The following is a 20,042-nucleotide window of genomic DNA, read 5'->3' as shown; positions in this document are numbered from 1 at the left end:
AGGAACAAAAAGCACACGTTGTGTAAAAACCAAGTCCCTCCTCCCACTGGGTATAAAGTTCAAAGAATATCCAAAATCTTGCTTCGGAGGGAGAATTTGTCTTAGGCGAAAGCTTCCTCTGAACTGGCTGCAGCCAATAAACCTGCTTCCTGCTAATCCTCCAATGTCCAGCCTCATCTGTCCTACTTCAGTATAACACTTGCCTAGCATGTGTAAGGCCCTGGGTTTGATCTCCAGCAATGGAAAGAATAAACAAATAAAGATCAGAAGGATGTTATTTCCATAAAGTCATTCAGAGTAACTGCAAGAATTTGAACTGAAATCTACCATTTTCCCATTACATCATGTCTTTGCAGAGACTTTTGAAGGTCTGATTTGCCCCTATTAGGTTCTGCCTGTGGAAGTCTCAACTCAGGGCTTTGGGGGGATGAATTGCATGGTTCTTTGAGCAGAAGCTCCGCAAACAACTAGTCGGTGTTGGTGGGGCAGCAAGGTCCAACCACTGCCTGATCCACTCTCTAGATTTTCTCTTTTCAAAACTTTAAACTCAGTTGCTCTTTTGGTGGATAAATTAGTAGCATGAGATTGTTTGACTCTGAATTGAATAAATACAAGATAAGTTTAAAACTTTTTTCTTTGTGAGATCATGTATATATTAAAGACTTAACACAGATTAAATATCATCCGCTATTGAGTTTCTCGAAAGAACTGACTATACTGCTGACACACACTTACCAGGTCGGCCAATAGCAATTGAGATGATAAATATTGTCAGGTAAAGGAAAATGAAAGGGTCCCAATCCTATCACTTGATACTGTTTCCTAAGTTAGCCTGCCACAGAAGTCCTCTGAAGGGAGATAATCTTGAAAGCCCAGAGAAGCATGAGTCTGTTCCAAACCCATCCTGTAGAGAGGGCTTTTTAAGGCTGGCCTAAAAAATGAACAGGCCTCATTGGATTCATGAGGAAGCCTGGGGGAACCAGGCCAATGCCTGGCTTAATTAGTTGCTAGGACGATTTCCCTAAACTTTATAGGGAATGTTTCTTTGTTGCTGGTTAGCAGATGGGAGCAGGTTAAATAGACTAAGGTTCAGCCAAGTGGACACTATGTAGAAACTCATCATCTAAAAAACCTTTATCAGGGTCACAAACTGTCAGCGTAGGGCTGAACTTGGCCCACAAGTGTTTTTGACACAGTGTTAGTTTACAGTGTTTGTCAATTATTTCACCACTGGGGAAATTTCACATAAAAATCCAGATTTTTGGTATGAGGTATGATGCAAAGGAACCTGATAGTCCTGGTCACTGTGAAGTAATTCACATAAGGTGACACAACTGATCAGGAGCAGAATATTTGAGCTCAGGTATGTTGACTTCCAAACTAGTGTTCTGTCCACTATACCACATTGACCATCACCCAACTCTAGTGGGCTTTTCATATTCTTGAAGAGGTTTCAATGTTTTTCTCTCTCTACCAGGGATTGAATCTGGGGCACTTAACCAGTGAGTCACATCCCTAATCCCCAGTCCTTTTACTTTTTTCTTTTGAGGCAGGGTCTCACTAAGTAGCTTAGGGCCTCACTAAGTTGCTGAGGCTGGCACCAAACTCATAATCCTCCTGCCTCAGTTTACCAAGCCACTGGGATTACAGGTGTACACCACCACCCAGCAATCTTTCTCTTTCTTTCTTTTCAGCAGTTCTGGGTACTGAAACCAGACCTCACACATGCTAGGCAAACATTCTGCCACTGATCTACACTGCTAACCCTCAAGAATTTTTTTTAAAACTTTAAGATGTAATCTTATATTTAAAAGATGTAATTATCACCTAGGTATCCATCAACAGATAAATGGATAAAGAAATCATGATATATATATATATATATATATATATATATATATATATATATATATATATATCCTTCTGCCCCTTGCTGTTGCTCTGGTCTTTGGTCTGTTGACATGCTTGGCTAATGTGATATATATATATCTCACAATGGAGTTTTACTCAGCCCAAAAGAAGAATGAAATTATGTCATTTGCAGGAAAATGAACAGGATTGGATAACATCATGTCAAGTGAAATAAGCCAGACTCAGAATCAAGGGTTATTTGTTTTTTTTCATATATGGAAGCTAGAGAGAAAAAGGGGTGGGGAGGTATCTCATGAAAACAGAAGGGAGATCAGTAGAGGATGGGCATTGGGGAGGGAGGAGGAGAGGGAAAGGGGAGTATTAGGGAACAAAATTGACAAAAAAATGTATGTGCATGTACAAATATAATGAATCCCACTATTATGTATAATTATAATGTGCCAATAAAAACATTGATAAAAATATAATTACTATACAATTTGCCCATTTAAAGTATACAACTCAGTGGTTTTTAGTATATGCACGGGATTGTGTGGCCATCACTGCAATCTAATTTTAGTACACATTCATCCCCCTAAAAGAAACCCCATTAGCAGTCAATTCCCATTTCCATCCCCACCCACCTCTCCCAGCCCTAAGCAACCACTTGTATACTATTTCTGTGGATTTGCCTATTCTGGACATTTATATAAATGGAATTATGTATACATGTTCTTTTGTGTTATGTATCAGTTGGTCATTACTTTCTTAAAAAATTTTTTAGTTGTAAGTGATCCCTTTATTTAATTTATTTATTTATGTGGCACTGAGGATTGAACCCAGGGCTCCATGCATGCAAGGCAAGCACTCTACCACTGAGACACAACCCCAGCCCCTGGTTATTACTTTTTATTGCTGAGGTGCACCAAATTTTATTTATCCTTCATCAGTTGATGGCTATTTGGACTCTTTCTGCTTCTTGGCTATTATAAATAATGCTCTATGAACATTCATGTCAATTTAGATTTCTGGCATTATTATTTTTTGTGTGCTAAAAGCAATGATTTAAATATATATTAATATTCTACCATAATTTAAAAACATATTTTCTGGCCCTTCATTTTAAAAACATAAAACTAAAATCTCAGAAAAATCAGAGTGACCAGTTTACACTTGACCTTGGAAAGATTCTGTTGCTGCCTTCAACAAAACAAACCCATTTTATCCAAATAGACAATAAACTCTTCAAAGTCAAAAAAACTCTTTAACACTTGCTGGCTTATCCATAATGACTACTATCACATGTATTTGGTAAATGTTTTCTGACAATAGAGATCATCAAGAAATGAGAGGGCAGGGTGGAAGAATCAAGCCATAACCAACAGGAGGTCGTAGGAAGAGAGAGTAAATTCTAACACAAGTGCTTTCCTTCTGCCCCTCACCCCTCATTTTGCTGTTGCTCTGGTCTTTGGTCTGTTGACATGCTTGGCTAATGGTGATCGCTTAGATGGAATGTGTAAACTAAAAGAAACACAAATCTTGGTTGAAAAATGGAAAATTCTTTAGATCCTAAGAAATAGCTTCACAGTGATTCTCCCACATGCTGGACCAAACCAAAGCTTCCTGTGATTGGCAGGATGGGGAGCAACTTGCCTCATCAACCAGTAGAGCTAATGAAAGCAGAAGAGAGTGGATCAGTAAGAAGAAGACAATAGAAATGGTTTGTGAGAAGAGAGAATTAACCAGGAAGGACAGGTAGGGACCTTTGTGAAGGATTTGTGGAATTCTAGTATTTTGTCCCTACAACATGTGAGGTGAGCAGAATGGATGCCAGCGTCTCTGTGGTAAAGAAACAAGTAAACTGCTTTGGAAACAGGAGAAGAAAAGGAACTGTCATGGACCCTGCCAAAGTTATTCCTTTATCCAGCTCTTTCTCCTGTTCTTCCTCTTACCTGGAAGTTCTCCCTCCTTCCCTCTGCCTATATCACATCCCAGGGAAATTCCTGCTTTTCCAGGATAACCCATCGCTCTCCTCCCCTGAACTCCTTCAGCACATCTGCTGTGTACCACATAATTCCCACTAGATTAGGCATATTGTCTTGAAAGGTTCTTGTCTGTTTGTCTTATGAAACCCTTGTAAACTCCTTGAGGACAAGGGTCATTTCTTCTGTTGCTTGTTACATCTCCCACAGTACTGATGGCCTAAGAGACCCTCTGTACTGCCTTGCTGGCTCACTTACTGGAGAATTCAATTCAGCTTTCTAGCTCCCGCCAGCAATGCAGAGTGCACAATAAAGTCCTTTCACTATTAAATTCAAAGATAGAGGGGCTGAGAAAGTACTCATAAAGAATTATTCATTGTCTCCAATGCCTCATGGGAGCCAGATCCCAGAATCCTCAGGTTAGATGTAGAAATAACTTTGATATACTGTATGTGGATGGATACTCATTGGATTAGTATTTCACTTATGTGGAATATTTAAAACAATGAATAAAAACAGGCTACATAAAAAAAAAAAAGGGAAGATTTTCTGTTATGTGGCTAACTGGTATTCCTCAAAGCTCTCCCCTGGCTATGTTTCATAGCTTACTAGGAGTTCATAGGGGAAATACTGCTTTTTATATTTCAGTGACAATGTCACCAGAAGAGAGGATGTGACTAAGGAAAAGAAAAAAGTAGAGAGGTTCACATTGCCATTTTTTTCACTGTTGAATGTTTCATGTTTTTTAGGGTATAAATTGCAATCAGTATTTAGGAAAGAAAGCTGGATTCACACTATTTAGAATTCTAGTTCTCTTCTTTACATGGCTGTTTTGTTTGTTTGTTTGTTTTGTTTTTGTATCATGTGCTGTTAACACAATCCCATCTTATGATACAGTTTGCAGGTTCTCTTAAATCTTTTGCAATGTCTAAATCTTATAAGTATTAAGTACCTTGAAGCTCATGAGAATTGCTAATTGACCTTGGGAAACTGTGGCATTGTTTTCTAGGGAGCTAGAAGCATTCACACCCATCTATACAGTATGAAGAGGGAGATGATTGTGTTGGCTTGTTCTTTTTCATTATAGTCCTGTGATATGGCTTCCATGTTGACCTGTGGAAGCGAATTAAAAAAAAAAAAAAAAAAAAAAAAGTCACCTGAGCCATTTCCTTCTTAAATAAACAGGATTCTAGTTTGGATTCTAGAGGGAAATTCTTACAGTTTGCAGAATGTGTTGAGTGTTTCTTTTTTTTCCTTTTTTGGTACCAGGGATTGAATCCAGGGGTCCTTAACCCCTGAGCCACATTCCCAGTCATTTTTATTTTTTATTTTGAGACAGGTTCTCACTAAGTTGCTTAGGGCCTCGCTAAGTTGCTGAGGCTGCGTTTGAACTTGGGATCCTCCTTCCTCAGCTGCCTGAGCCATTGGAATTACAGGCATGCATCACTGCACCTGGTTGATGATGAGTCTTTTGGTATTCATACTCTAGTAAAATTTGGATCTTGGACTCATATTTAATATATGACCTTTGGGGTATTGAAAAATATAACCTGTCACCTAATGCAATCTCAGTCTTCTTTAACCCTCTGTGTTAATGTGGAACATTAAGAAATCAAATCAAGGGCTGGGTTGTGGCTTAGTGATAGAATGCTTGCCTAGCATGTGGGTGGCACTGGGTTCAATCCTCATCATCACATATAAATAAAATAAAGGTATTGTGTTCATTTACAACTAAAAATATATTAAAAAAAAAAAAGAAATCAAGTCAAGCTGAGTGCAGTTGTACACATCTGTAATCTCAGCAATTCAGGAGACTGGAGGATTGCAAGTTTGAGGCCCGTATCATAATTTATTGAGACTTTCAGCAACTTATTGATACCCTATCTCAATATAAAAAGGACTGGGGATGTAGGTCAGTGGTAAAGCTCCACTGGGTTCAATCCCTAGTACCAAAAAAAAAAAAAAAAAAGAAAAAAAAAGGAAAAAGAAAGAAAGAAATCAAGTCAAATAGGTGTGAGTGTTGCATTCCTGTATTCCCAGCCACTCTGGAGGCTGAAGTGGGAGGATCGTAAATTCAAGGTCAGCCCAGGCAATTTAGCAAGATCCTGTCTCAAAATAAAATAAAAAGAGCTGGGATGTAGTTCAGAGGTAGAGAGCTTGCATGTGTGAGGCTCTGGGTTGAATCCCCAGTACTGGGTGGGAAAAAAAGGAAGAAATCAAGTCAATTGTTATTTGTAGTTTATAAACATAGTGACAAAAAGATTGTACAATTTCAATGAAAGAGACAAAATATGATGTGATCCGTCTGCTGTTGCTTGCGTCTTGAAGTGAGAGAAGTTTTCCAGAGACTTGATGCTAGAAAAAATCCTCTGAGTATTTACCCAACTACGGAATGGAGGTGTGAGATCCAAACGGCCCCATGGCGATCCTTTTTTCTCGAGCTGTGCGTAGATCTCTGACAAGCCGTGACTGACCTCTGTTTTTTGTGTTTTGGCCTAAGGCTGAACTTTGCAACCAGGGACTTGGCTTGCGGGGTTTCACAGGCTGCAGAGAAATATTAGCAGATGAGTATGTATGCCAGACATGTGGTCTTATGTGAGAAAGCAGACCCAAAGTGAAAAATCTCTTTAGCTCTACTTTGTCAGAACAGCTCTATGAGTTCAAGATCAGTCTCCCTTGACTCCCTAGTCAGGAGCCTAATGTGAGGAATAGGCCTGAATTGTTTACCTGAGAAGTTATGGCCATTTGCATGGTGATCTTTGGGGTTAACTTGTATTTTGCACATCTGGATAAAAAGAAGCTTCGAGGTAGCAACTGTGGGATATTTTAAATCTTTTAAGTTCTCCCATGTTTTTTTTTTTCACATGAGAAACTTTTGTAGCTATGAGAAAAGACCCTTATTCCTGGGATGTGTTGATGAGATGGGTTCACTCAGGGTGCTCTATTTTAACACCATAAGCCAGTGCAGTGATGACCAGGTTTGAGCTTGCACCTAGCATCTTCAGGAATGTAGGTAGTTTTTTTTTGTTTTGTTTTGTTTTTCAATCTTCTTTTTTTTTGGTGGGGGGCCTTAGGATTGATCCCAGTGGTGCTTTACCACTGAACTATATCCCCAGTCCTTTCTATTTTTTATTTTGAGGCAGAATCTCACTGAGGTGCTGAGGGTCTTGATAAATTGCTGAGGCTGGTCTCAATCTTGCAATCCTCCTGCCTCAGCCTCCTGAATCACTGGGATTACAGGTGTGTGCCACCATGCCCAGTTGTGTGTACAGGTAGTTCTAGTTTCAATCCATGTCATGGAATAATGAGAAAAATATCCTCCTTGCCCTCAAATGAATCTTAGTCTGGGGCAAAAGTACAAATAGAAGCTAATTTACCTTATTTCTAAATATTTAAATATTTTATAAATCAAGTTAACAAATGTTGAGTAAAATACCTACCTTGATGAGATCAGGTCTGAGCTTCTAAGTTCTCAAATTCTTTGGGATTCCTTACCAGAATGGAGCAGCACAGGAAAGCTAACTGGCAGCTCACCCATCTCTGCATTTCTAACGCCAACTCATACTGAGGACCTCACAGTTACACATCTGAACAACCCAGACTTCATGTTCAAGCTCTACTCACATACTCCTGCTAGCAACCACCTGTTGGGCACTCCTGGAGTCCAACTATACACACATGGGCAATGTTTGGGAAGCTCAAAACTGTGTGGGAAATTCCAAAGCTTTGGGTGGCCAGAGTGTATGTTCTACAAGACAGGCAAGGTGTGAGCTCTGGTAGGGCATGCCCATTTGACCCCCTGACTTCTTGCCTTATAAGGAGGGTTGTGGCCAGTGGTAAGAACCAAGCCCTCCAAACCTAAAGCCCCAGGGCAGACTTCAGAGTTTTATTGATTAGGTTATTTCCCAATCACAGGGGAACTAGAGGACAGTTATCAAAATACTTTATTTGAAGACATCACAAGATGTTGGGAAAAGAAAAGGATGTCACAGGAAAGTCTGGGAGGAGGAGACCTTTGTACTGCATGTGGAAATGACAAGCTTACAGCATCCTCCAGTTTTGCAGATAGAGAAGCACAGTACATTCCCTTGTTCACATAAGAGGTGTCCTTTGTCACCTAAAAACCACTCTCTTTGAAAAGACAGTTAAATCTCCGAATGAAATGTGACCTGTCTTCTTCTTCTGCATTTCTCTAAGTGGCCCAATATCAGGGTTCTGCCAGCACATGCAGCTTGTGTGTCAGTTAAGATAAGGGCTCTCTGTCCTGCTGTCCCTTCTTCTGGATTGCATCCCTGCACTAGGCCCCCACCCTGGTCCTTGGCCAGCAACCTTTGTGCAGAGCAGTTCCTGTGCAACCTCCCAAGATAGCCTTGTCTGATATAGTTCCCACTGATCTACCAAAGCTTCCATGGGGCAAAATAATTGTTAATACTGCAGCCCCCACTGCTACCCAGCCCAAATAAAAAAATTGGCCATCCCATTCCACGCATCCATTCTTCCCAACTAGACCCATAGTAGATAAGCCATCCTATAGTGCTTTGCTCCATATTAATAAGGTATTATTATAGCTGCCATTTTTAAGTGTTTAGCTCTGTACCAGGCTAAGTGCCTTACATGAATAATTTTATCCTCATAACAACCCTGTGGAGAAGTAGATTCAATTTTATCTCTATTGTATAGAAAAAGAAAAAGACATAGGAAGTCCTTTCCTTGAAGGAGTTTATAGTTGAGGAAGTTTAGGAAGGACTGTGACAAGTACATACATCACCAGTACAAGGCACAACATATTAAATTCATGTGAAAGGTCAAAGTTCTCTTGTGACCAGAGAGATGGTAGAGGTTTTGGGTAGAAGATGAAATGTGAAATGGGTTTTAGGGCTTTGACAAAGGTTGATTGGGAGACAGCATTTAGAGGGAAAGCATGAGAGAATGTCTGGAGGATGACAGAATCAAGGAATGGCAAAGAGTTCAGTTTGTAGAAGTAGAGTTTAGGCTGATAAGGTGTACATTACACTGTATGACTTTAGTTCCTGGCAAAGGAACTTGGGTTGGTTCATGGGACACATGGATAGGTTCTGACAGGGGTGATAATTGGTTTGGGAACACAACTTGAGAAAATTAATCTTGTGACACATGCCTGTGGTATAAATTAGCATGTGAGAAAGAGAGAAAGAGAATGAGTAAAGGTAAAGAGGTTATTTGTAATAGATCAGCGTTTCTCACTCAGCACAAATGGAATTTGGGGTTGTATAATTGTTAGTTGTGGGGGGTTATACTTTGCACTGTGGTATATTTAGCAACATCTCTAGTCAGTACCCACCAGGCGTTAGAGACTCCCTTCTCCCCATGTGACATTGCTAAATGACCCTAGGGAGGCAAAATCACCTCCATTTGAGAACCAAGACTATGTGGGAAATAAAGAAAGCCAGGGTAATAGACATGGGTAGGGGTAAAATCTAAAACCTTTGACAAGTGTGTAGATATGGGCGTGACTGAGAAAAGGGGTGTTGTAAGTTCAAACAGAATCATAGAAAAGGTCCTAGAGCTTTTTTGGTCTTATATGCTTATAATTGCTTGCACCCTTTTGGAGGGCAATTTGATAAAGAAAGCCATTCGGAGAGCAGTTTGGTAAAAACCTATTAATAATCACAAAAATTATCTTGCCCTTTGACCCAGCAATTCTATTTCTGGGAATTTATCTTATGTGATTCAAAAGATTAGTAATCTTTATATATAAAGCAACAAAGGTGCATGAAGACAGTAACCATGTTCTCAACAATTTCATCCTCCGCTTACCACATTGTCTGTTAAATGAGAAGCCCAGAGTTAAGAAGTTGTTTTAAGAATCAGAGGAGGTAGAGAATGAGGATTCTGGAGCGAAGTTGTAGCTAATGAAACAAAACCTCAGGTGGGGAAGGGTAGATATAAAGAATGCCGCAGAAAACTTAACTTCTTTTTTAGAGAGGATAATGACTTCAAGGATTTGCAATGGAGAAAGGAGCGAAGGAAATTGGCTGGAGAAACGCTTAGGATTCAATGTTATAATCTGGGTAAAAAGGATTGGTTGGACTGGGGTTTGTGTAGAATCTCGAACTCTGCATAAGGGCATTCTTAGAAAACAAGGATGGTTCACTTTCTGGTAGGAAGCTATTGGGGAACATTCTATTAAAAAAAATAAAGACTCCTCTGTGAATATGCAATACATGCAGACTAGAAGCAAAGAACTAGCTAATATTCTTTCTCCTGAAGTGTCTAGCAATTTGATTTTTAAATTGCTCTCTGAATATGGAATCTCTGTTAATTTGTTTGTCAAGGATTCTGCCTCTGTAGTGTGAAGTCGCTCATTTAACGAAGATAATTTTTGCTCCCTAAGGCGAGCAGGAGGAGCATGGTGGATGCGCGGTGGGCGTGGCCAACGCAGCCCAAGCTGGAGGCCGCGCCCCTTTCCCAGAGTGCACCGCAGCCGCTGCCAGGTTGATCTCTTTTCTCTTAACTCCAGCGGCCGGGAGAGCAGTGCCGCTATGGATGGGCTCCGGACTGGCGCTGGACTGTTGAGGCGTGGGAGGTTGAGGCGCCGGCGCCAGCCCCAGCCACACAGTGGATCAGTCTTGGCCCTGCCCTTGAGGCCCAGGAAGATCCGAAGGCAACTGAGGAGAAATGTTGCGTCCCGCATGGCCGCGCTGAGGGCTCAGGCGTTACCGAGCGAGGACTCGGAGGACTCCAGGGTGGAGTCGACGGCCGACGATCTGGGGGACGCGCTGCCTGGCGGGGCGGCGGCAGCGACCAGCCCAGACGCGTCCCGGAGAGAACCATACGGCCACCTCGGGCCTGCAGAGCTGTTGGAGGCCTCGCCCGCCGCGCGCTCCCTGCAGACCCCACCGGCACACTTGGTGGAGGCGCAGACCCCGCCCGCGCGCCTGGGGCCGGCTTCGGCGCCGCCCACGCGCCTAGTAGAGGCGACTGCTGCACCCGCCAGAGCGGTGGACACCTCGACTCGGCTGTGTGCTTCCCAGCCCTTGGCGGCCGCCGCACCGCCCGGAACTCCTGCGACGCTGTTGGGGCCTCAGGTGGATAATTCGGGTCGGGAGTTGCCCTGGGACTCCCCGCTGCAGCGCGTCTTGGCTGAGCTGAGCCGCATCCCTAGCAGCAGACGGCGGGCGACGCGCCTCTTTGAGTGGCTCATCGCGCCCATGCCGCCGGAACATTTCTACCGGCGGCTTTGGGAGCGCGAGGCGGTGCTGGTGCGGCGGCAGGACCCCACCTACTACCAGGGCCTTTTCTCAACTGCCGACCTGGACTCCATGCTGCGCAACGAGGAGGTGCAGTTCGGGCAGCACCTTGATGCAGCGCGCTACATCAACGGGCGGCGCGAGACCCTGAACCCTCCCGGCCGAGCCTTGCCCGCCGCTGCCTGGTCCCTGTACCAGGCAGGCTGTTCCTTGCGCCTCCTCTGCCCTCAGGCTTTCTCGACCACCGTGTGGCAGTTTTTGGCTGTTCTTCAGGAGCAGTTTGGAAGCATGGCAGGCTCCAACGTGTATCTCACGCCGCCCAACTCTCAGGGCTTTGCCCCGCACTACGATGACATTGAGGCTTTCGTGCTGCAGCTGGAAGGTAGGAAACTCTGGCGTGTCTACCGTCCCCGGGTCCCAAATGAGGAACTGGCCCTGACATCTAGCCCCAACTTCAGCCAGGAGGACCTTGGTGAACCTGTGCTGCAGACCGTGCTGGAACCCGGAGATTTGCTCTATTTTCCTCGCGGTTTCATTCATCAAGCTGAATGCCAGGATGGAGTCCACTCTCTGCACCTCACAGTGTCCACGTACCAGCGCAATACCTGGGGTGACTTCCTAGAGGCCATACTGCCTCTGGCTGTGCAGGCCGCAATGGAAGAGAATGTAGAATTTCGGAGAGGTCTCCCTCGAGACTTCATGGATTACATGGGGGCCCAGCATTCGGATTCTAAGGATCCAAGAAGAACAGCTTTCATGGAGAAGGTGCGGGTCTTGGTTGCCCGTCTGGGACACTTTGCTCCTGTTGATGCTGTGGCTGACCAGCGAGCCAAAGACTTCATCTATGACTCTCTACCCCCTGTGTTGACTGATAGGGAGAGGGCATTAAGTGTTTATGGGCTTCCAATTCGCTGGGAGGCTGGAGAACCTGTAAACGTGGGAGCCCAGTTGACAACAGAAACAGAAGTTCACATGCTTCAGGATGGGATAGCTCGCCTGGTGGGTGAGGGAGGCCATTTATTTCTCTATTACACGGTGGAAAACTCTCGTGTTTATCATCTGGAGGAACCCAAGTGCTTGGAAATATACCCCCAGCAAGCTGATGCCATGGAACTCTTGCTTCGCTCCTACCCAGAATTTGTGAGAGTAGGGGATCTGCCCTGTGACAGTGTGGAGGACCAGCTTTCCTTGGCAACCATGTTGTATGATAAGGGGCTGCTGCTCACCAAGATGCCTCTATCTCTAAATTAGTTTCTTGTTGATTGTTGGAAACAAGCCAGTAGTGATTCTCCACTACCACTGCCACCAGTTCATCTTTTTTTTAAAAACTCCTGTTCTTACCTTGATAACCATCAGTATGGTCACTTTTACCTTTATGGCTGCTTCAACGTCACAAATCTCAGACAGTCTTCTAGAAGGAACCACTTCATCTAGGTACAAAAGTAAAAAATTGGAGGAGGAAAATGAGCTATTTCTGCAGAAGTAACCTTAATGCCTGATCATTTCAGAGCACCAGCTTCATCCCCCTCTGGCTTCAGTGTGTTGTGTAGCACTGGCTGTCATTCTGCTTGAGACATTAGAAGTTTTTATTTGGAAGTTGCATCTTTCATTTGAGTTTTCTTTCATCAAATGGGGGGGGGCAGTTGGGATCAGTATTCTGTTTTGTTATTAAGTTTGTGTGAACATTAGAAGAGTTATTAAAGTGCCAAAGAATGTTTTCCTTTTCTGAGGCTACTAGACTCTTATGTAGCTTGGTTTGAAGAAATATGGGGTGTGGGAATGGGGTAGATAAAATCTATAATGGCTGAGATGAAAAGCAACTTGGAGTGATTGCAGAATATAAAAATGCAGAATGTTAAACTTTTTAAAGAAGAGAGGGCTGGGGGTGTAGCTCAGCAGTGGAGTACATGTGCAAAAGACCCTGGGTTTAGTCCCAGCACCACAAGCACACAGATTCAATAAAGAAAAAAGAAATTGCATTTGATTGGGGACATTTCTTTAACTTTGGGAGTAATTTACTCATTTTAATTACACTACTTGAACTCTAAACAGCACAGTCATTTTCCTCTAGCAGGGTCAGCTAAGAGTAGGGATCCTGTTTTTGCTCATTGCTTGCTTGAATCAGTGGCTGGCTCTGCTCCCAAAAGGGCAGCATGTCACCTAGTTGTGCTTTCATAGTCCTTAATCAACCAACTTATAGCAAACTGGCCAGGAGGGGAAGGCTGGTGTTCAAGTTACTTTCCACTCTCATTTTTTTCTGGCAGTTGGAAGAAACTTCCCCAAATCTGGCAAGTGAATATTCTCTCATGGTTGGTGGAAAAGAACCTGGTGTACCAGAAAGAGCCTTGGAACCAGAAGACCTGGGTTTGGGGTGGTGGCTGTTAGGCAGCTGGCTGAGTGATCTGAGGCTGCTGCTACGCTCGGGCACACAGATTTTGTAAGTATATTTTGGTACAGCTTGATTTCTGCACCCTTATCATTTAGGTTGTGTCTGGAACTCTTAAGATCCTGTCACTATAACTGGCAGTTTCAGTTTTTTAAGGTTGAGAACTTAAGTCTTCTTCTAAAAGTTACAAAAGCATAGATATATATAAAATAAAAACGATAGCTCTCTTCCAACCTCATTTTCCAGAGGTAAACTTTTTTTTTTTTTGGTGGTATTAGGGATTGAACCCAACCCTTTTTATTTTATTTGGCGATGGGATCTTGCTAAATTGGCCCAGGCTGCCCTCTAACTTGCCATCCTCTTGCCTCAGTCTCCTGAGTAGCTGGGATAGAAGTGTGCCATTGTGCCCAGCTAATATGCCTTCATGCCCTTTGACTTTTTAAGTCAGTTCAGATAAAGTTATGTGTTTAAGAGGTTTTTTTTTGGTTGTTGTTTTTTTAAGAGACAGAAAATGAATAAAAACCTGGCAGGGAAAACAAACAAAAATAATAGGAAGACTCAATAGTTGGTAACCAAAAAGGAAGAGAATCAGCCTTTCCTAACTCTTGCCTCACAGGGCATCCCACTAAGTTCCAAAATATGTAGATTCTGGAATGGGTTTTTAAAGGAGTCAAGGCATAGGATTCACCCCTAGAAAACTTACTCCTAAAAACTTCTTGAATAAAAGTTTGGAGTTTCAGTGGTTCTTGTCCCTCTTTGGGTTCTGAGTAAATGCGTTCTGCTTCTTCTTTCACTCTTCTTACAGCCATCTCCATTGTGAGTATTTTCTGTGTCAGCAAGTCCTTTTGGCTTAGTGTTTCAATCTAGATTTGAACAAATGATGTTTTTAAAAAAATATAATTGGCAGCAAGTGATCAAAAACTATTAATAAAGTTAACTATTGTATCATGCTTGTTAGTATTAGGTGGTCTATGAATGCCTAGAATGTTGTTCTCTTGTGCTATTGAATAGAGATTTTTGCACCTGCTAATGAAAATGTTTGCTTCAGCTATTTGGTCATGATGAGCCTGTTAAGAGATGCTGCTTGGTATGAAGTTGGTTTTGCCAGTTATCTTTTTAACATTCTTTTCTCTTTATTCATTCATCTTATCTAAGACCTTGAAAAGATAGACCAACCCTTTCAACTAGAATTCCTTGGGGAAAAAGCCCAGATTAGAAATTAAGGAAAATTAAAGAGGAAAAAGAAAATCTAAGGGACTCAGTCTAGTCCTGCTTCCTTCTTTATGCCTATGTGCAAAAGAGAAAGAGCACTTTGGGCTTAAGGGATGGTGGGAAGAATATGAGAAGGGAGGGGAAGAGTATAACAGAAACAATATAAACCCTGATTTTGAGGGCTACTTGATAAGGACTACTACAATTTTTTTTTTTTTTTTTTTTTTTTTTTTTTTTTTTGTGGTGCTGGGGATTGAACCCAGGGCCTTGTGCATGCAAGGCAAACACTCTACTGACTGAGCTATCTCCCCAGCCCAACACAATTTTTGTTTTGTTGTCTTTTTACTATTAGGATTTTATAACCCAGTCCTGCAGAGATGTTTTGAATTTTCAGACAATATAATACCTGTGTCTGAGGTTGTAGAAAGTATGTCTGTGAGAGGGGAAAGCATATGTACATGCTTAGGGAAAAAAAGGATTTAAGGAACTCTTGAGAGCCCTAAATCATCTCTTGAAAACATTGTTTGCGTTTTCTTACCCTGTTCTTGATTTCCTGAATCATTTCTTGGTTTCCTTCATTTTCTAAGTTGAGTATCTTCATTGCATGGTAAATTTCCCTGAAAGAAGTACTTTTTAGTGGTTATACCCTGGCTTTAGAGCATGGGGATGAAAAATATGGGACTTAGAATTAGGCAAATCTTAAAATCCAGTCCTAACTACAGTTTTGCTGAGCCTTCTTGGCAAAAATGGTATGATAGTTAATACAGATACGGTGTAGTTTTTGAAATGATACATTTGAAGGTACCATTCATTTACTAACTTTGTGATAGGTCCTACCTAAATATTATCTCATTGTCTCTAATGTAGACTGTCATCTGCATTTGATACTTGAAACATGGGCTCAAAGTTTAAGTGCCTTCCTCAGGCTTACATAGCTATTGCATGACAGAACTGGAACTGAAGCCCTGGTGGTGGTGTTTTTTTTTTTTTTTTTTTTTAAATCTAAAACCTGTTGTTACAATAGGCACTTGATAAATGTTAGTTGAATTTATGCATAACCCAAAAATCACCTGGGAGAGCTTGAACTTGACATCTAACTTAGGTTGGAATTTTGGCTACCTCCTTGAGTCAGTAGGTGATTGGCACAGTGAGCCATTGCCTCCTTCCACTCTGGAGAGTGAAAGGCAGGGACATAGTCAGTGAACCATGATGGGAGAGTTGGCAGTTGAGGAAGCTGTGGCAGGGACCAGAGGTTTAGTGCTTACTTCAGAACAGCCTCATGGTCCTCCAGGAGCAGCACATCAAGAAAGGTGTCCCTGACATGGGCCCCTTGAAGTTTGAGGGCTTGGATGCTACGGCAAGCTTCTAGTCTTACGCCTGGTGATTCTTCATAATGGATAGCCCAGAGCAGGAGATCAGTCAGTTGGGGACTCACTTGCCCAATCTGTCCCAAAGCTGCAGAAACGAGAGAGCAGCATGTTCCACTGTCACTGAAGACTGAGTTGGTTGTGTCCTAGCATCCAGAAATAAATTGAATATTGCAAACATCCTCCCTTTTGAATGGCAGTCAATCACCATTAGAATTTTAGGAATGAAAAAAACATAAAGACACACAAAAAGTAAATATATTAAAAAAAAAAAAAAAAAACTATTTAGAGGACTGTGGGTGTAACTAAGTGGCCTAGAATGTGTGAGGCCCTGTGTTTGATCCCCAGCAGCACTGTCCAAAAAAAAAAAAAAAAAAACTTTGAAAGCATTTGGCATGGGTTAGAGTGAAATATTAACCTCCAAAGGATTCTCATGCAAGGGCTCTTTCATCCAATGCTTGCCCAGTAGGATATGAACATAGTTTATATGCTTATTGGGGGAGAAATGTGGGACAGTTAACTTGGAAGACCAGCCTAGTCAAGTAGAGAGATGAGAAAGGGAGGTGCAGTTATTTCACTTACCAGGTCTGGTTTATGCTAGAGATCTACCATAGACCATGTCAATAAGAGAAGCAATGCCAAAGATCCTAAAGAAAAACTCGAAATATCAGAGGGCAGCATTTGTGGTCTGACTTTTGCAAAGTGATATAGTCAAAACCTCCAGGGAAAGCAAGATATATCCAACAGTAGATACCTACTTGGAACTTAATTTTGTTGGCAGGAACTGTCTTGCTGCCCTTTGCTTTCACAAGTTGGTCATAGACCTAGACTCAGGATTCTTGACTAAATATTAAAAATGAGGAAGAGGATTTTTTTCCTTCTTCAGGCAAGGAACTTCTGAGAAGTTAAGATCATTTTCCCCTAAATTCCAACCCAATTACTAGAGAGCTTTCAGACATCATCTATATTAGTACAGGAGATAGTATTTAAAGTTGGGTCCACAACTTCTATAATACCTCGAATGGCAAAAGCCTTGATTTTCCAGTAAGGATCTTTGTGCATCAGATGCAGGAGGCATTCAAACACCTGGAATGGATAAGAGGCAGTATTGAATGGGGAGAACCAAAACAAGAATGGACCATAAACCAGGAGCCCACTTACTTAAAAAGTGCTTTAACAGAAAAATGACTTATCAATTCTAGGGACAAATGAGCTGGAACCTTAACTACCAGCCTGTACATAGAGTATTAGTTGAATTATCTGCTCTCTGGATTGATTTTTCTCAGCCCACATATCTATGGCCATACAGACTTTTTTTGTGTGTGGGGGGGTGCTGGGAATTGAACCCAGAGCCTTTCACATGCTAAGCATGGGCTCTATTGCTGAGCTAAACCCTAGTCCCAGACTTCTTTTTTTTTTTTTTTCAGTACTGGGGATCGAACTCGGCCTTGTACTTGCAAGGCAAGCACTCTACCAGCTGAGCTATCTCCCCAGCCCCCAGACTCTTATGAATACTCAATCAGGTTTTCCCTTAATAACTTGGGATTATAACTCCATTCACTGGAATTGATTCTAAAGCTCCTCAGCACCCAGATATTGAGAAGCTAGTTAATAGGATTCAGAGGTGTGCTCCAGAGTGAAGTTTGGACTGAGAGCTAAAAGGTCCTTCTTACTATTGATATGACTTCTTGGTTCTGAAATCTTATTCTGTGTCCTCACAGAATAGTGAGTATACTATATACAAGAGGGAAAGGTAGTGCCTTCTTCAAGTCTACCAGGTAAGATGAGAACATGTTTCTTTTACTTACCATCTTGTTGCGAATCTGTAGGGCACCAGCTGCCAAACAGGCTGCCTGCCTAACTGCTATGAAGTCATCAGAGAAACAGCGCAGGAAGCTTGGGAGAAGCTTGGCAGTCATGAGTTTGAGCCCACCTATCAGGTAGAGGGCTTCCACACGCTCCTCGGAATTTCCTTGACCTAATTTAATCCTGTAAGGCACAAGTGGCTTTTAGTTCCCCTTAAACTTCCAGTCCTCCCATCCATCTTCAGTATAAATTTCTGTAAATTTTTCTGTAGGCTGTGTTATCTGTTATCTAGCCCCACCCTTTCCTATTCAGCCTTATGCCCTTTGAGTTTCACTGGGTTCAGACCTCAGTTATTTTGTTTACTTGAATCCCTATTACCTAGCATATGTTGAGCTGGCACTCAACTGTGCTGAATGATGGAATTAAGGAAAGTGTCAACTTTCACTCCTTGTGACAGCATTTCTTCTCCATTGCTGTAACATGTGTGATGCTTATTTCAGCAATTGGCTCCCAGCCCAGAATGACAGTCTTTCCCATTCTCCATAAAACAGCCTTCTCTTGCCCACATTGAGTAATTTTTCTATGGCATTTGTTCTAGTTGGTATATGCCATTTGTTCTAGTTTTTAATATGATATGATATTTTTAAGCATTTGTGTATCTTGCCTGTGTTCAGAATTGTGTCATACTTCGAACTCCCTCAAATACCCAAAATGTTGCCTCACACTAGTGGGCACCCAGTGCTTCTTTCTGTAGCTGTATTGCTAATTTCTATAGGGACTGAACTTTTCATAGCTGGACCTAGTACTATACTGAGCATACAGAGGAGCTGGATTCCAGAGCCCCTAAACACTTCCAAGAATTGAAGAGTTTCTCTTCTCACATTGACTAGAGCTTACCTGATTGTGTCATGTACCTCTTTCCCAAGGCTCATTTGTCCCAGTGCTTGGGCAGCTGCTTGCCTTACTTCCTTATTCCAGTCATTCCACATAAGCTGGATTAACTTATGTTTCATATCCTGTAATTAGGTGTAATAATTGGCTATCATTTATTGAACATGAATTTTGCACTTGGCATTGTGCTAAATGTTGTCACCCCCCCCCCTTTAATCTTTGGAACAATCCAGGGGCAGATGTTATTTCCATTTACAGGTGACACAGTAGAGGCTCTGGTAAGTAGCTAGAGCCAGGACTCAAGTCCAGGTCTGTTTCTCTTGCTCATACTTTGAAATACTGTGTAGTGTCAGGATGTGAGGACCAGCATGATCTTTGTGAGAGACTTAAAACTTGGGGTGAACAACTCATCCCAGTTTGCCCAGGACTTGCCTAATTTTAGTACTGAAGGTCTCGTGTCCTGGACAAATCAGAATAGTTGGCCATTCTATCAATGTATTTCTCAGAGGGAAAGGAACAGAGGTTACTACAGTTTTAGTTAATGATGGTATGTGCTTAAGCTATTCTCCCTGCCTGCACCATCTCGCTTTTCTACCCCTTCCAGATGTTTTCCCACTCTTTAGGATTTAGCTCAGAAAGCACCTCTCAAGTAAAGTCTTCTCTATCCCTGTCCCTATAAGCATAAGGAACTCCCATAATACCTTATAGCTGCTATCTTCAAGGAAAGATATTATCTTTGCATCCTCAATGCCTAGAGACTATAGGATACCCAGAACTGCTTGTTTAGCGAATGAGTGAAAGAACTCATATACATACTACCTTTTACAACTCCAGCAGTCTGCCATGAAATTCTCATCACTTTTACCTTGTACATTGCTAGCTCTGAATGTCTGTTTACTTTGGGTTGGTAATCCTGAGTGACAAATGCCAAAGAGGCAAATGTGCAAATGAATCAGATATCGTTAAAGTGTAACTTCTGACTGGGTTGGCCTGAAGTGAGATTTTGCATATCTAGCAAGCTCCAGGTGATGCCTGTGCTGCTGGTTTGTGCCTTTAGCTGCAAGATGCTGCTACACTTGAGGCAGAATTAACCCAGTGTCTTAGGTTATGTGCATGTATATATGTGTAATAATGAATCCCAATATTATGTATAATTTTGTGCTAATAAAAAATTTTAAAAAATGGTGACCCACCCCAAACAATATAAACAACAACAGCAAAGAATTAAGCCATCTCAAACTTCATCAGGCAGTTATCCTGAATGACCAGATTGTATGCTTCCCGTATCAAAATGTGAGGGTTAAAAAATGGAGGAATG

General features: G+C 42.0%; 3 protein-coding genes across 3 annotated transcripts in view; 2 read left to right on the top strand and 1 right to left on the bottom strand.

The window, feature by feature from the left end:
- The first annotated feature begins 10,217 nt into the window (after window positions 1–10,217).
- On the top strand, window positions 10,218–12,382 carry RIOX1 (ribosomal oxygenase 1). The gene has a single exon (XM_079129784.1). It carries the CDS (start codon window positions 10,229–10,231, stop codon window positions 12,311–12,313), a length of 2,085 nt encoding a protein of 694 aa, XP_078985910.1. The 5' UTR covers window positions 10,218–10,228; the 3' UTR covers window positions 12,314–12,382.
- HEATR4 (HEAT repeat containing 4) overlaps window positions 12,356–20,042 on the bottom strand; it is a gene marked incomplete at its 3' end in the record, with an annotated part of 285,455 nt that continues 277,768 nt past the window's right edge. Inside the window, exons 10-16 of the mRNA XM_079129751.1 lie at window positions 18,731–18,849; window positions 17,836–18,016; window positions 17,044–17,113; window positions 15,926–16,115; window positions 15,199–15,277; window positions 14,152–14,311; window positions 12,356–12,492 (exon numbers count right to left, since the gene is read on the bottom strand). Of these exons, the coding sequence (XP_078985877.1) occupies window positions 12,356–12,492; window positions 14,152–14,311; window positions 15,199–15,277; window positions 15,926–16,115; window positions 17,044–17,113; window positions 17,836–18,016; window positions 18,731–18,849 (936 nt within the window). The remainder of the gene's footprint in view (window positions 12,493–14,151; window positions 14,312–15,198; window positions 15,278–15,925; window positions 16,116–17,043; window positions 17,114–17,835; window positions 18,017–18,730; window positions 18,850–20,042) is intronic.
- The window catches only part of LOC306655419 (acyl-coenzyme A thioesterase 1), a gene marked incomplete at its 5' end in the record, with an annotated part of 94,724 nt that continues 87,037 nt past the window's right edge, over window positions 12,356–20,042 (top strand). Inside the window, 2 exons of the mRNA XM_079129834.1 lie at window positions 12,356–12,496; window positions 13,327–13,499. The remainder of the gene's footprint in view (window positions 12,497–13,326; window positions 13,500–20,042) is intronic.

This window comes from Sciurus vulgaris (genome assembly GCF_902686455.1).
Source record: "Sciurus vulgaris genome assembly, chromosome: 2".
NCBI lineage: Eukaryota > Metazoa > Chordata > Mammalia > Rodentia > Sciuridae > Sciurus > Sciurus vulgaris.
This window is presented reverse-complemented; position numbering and strand designations above follow the sequence as displayed.

Coding starts and splice junctions, on each gene's coding strand:
- RIOX1 (XM_079129784.1), top strand. CDS start 10,229: ATGCGCGGTGGGCGTGGCCAACGCAGCCCAAGCTGGAGGCCGCGCCCC.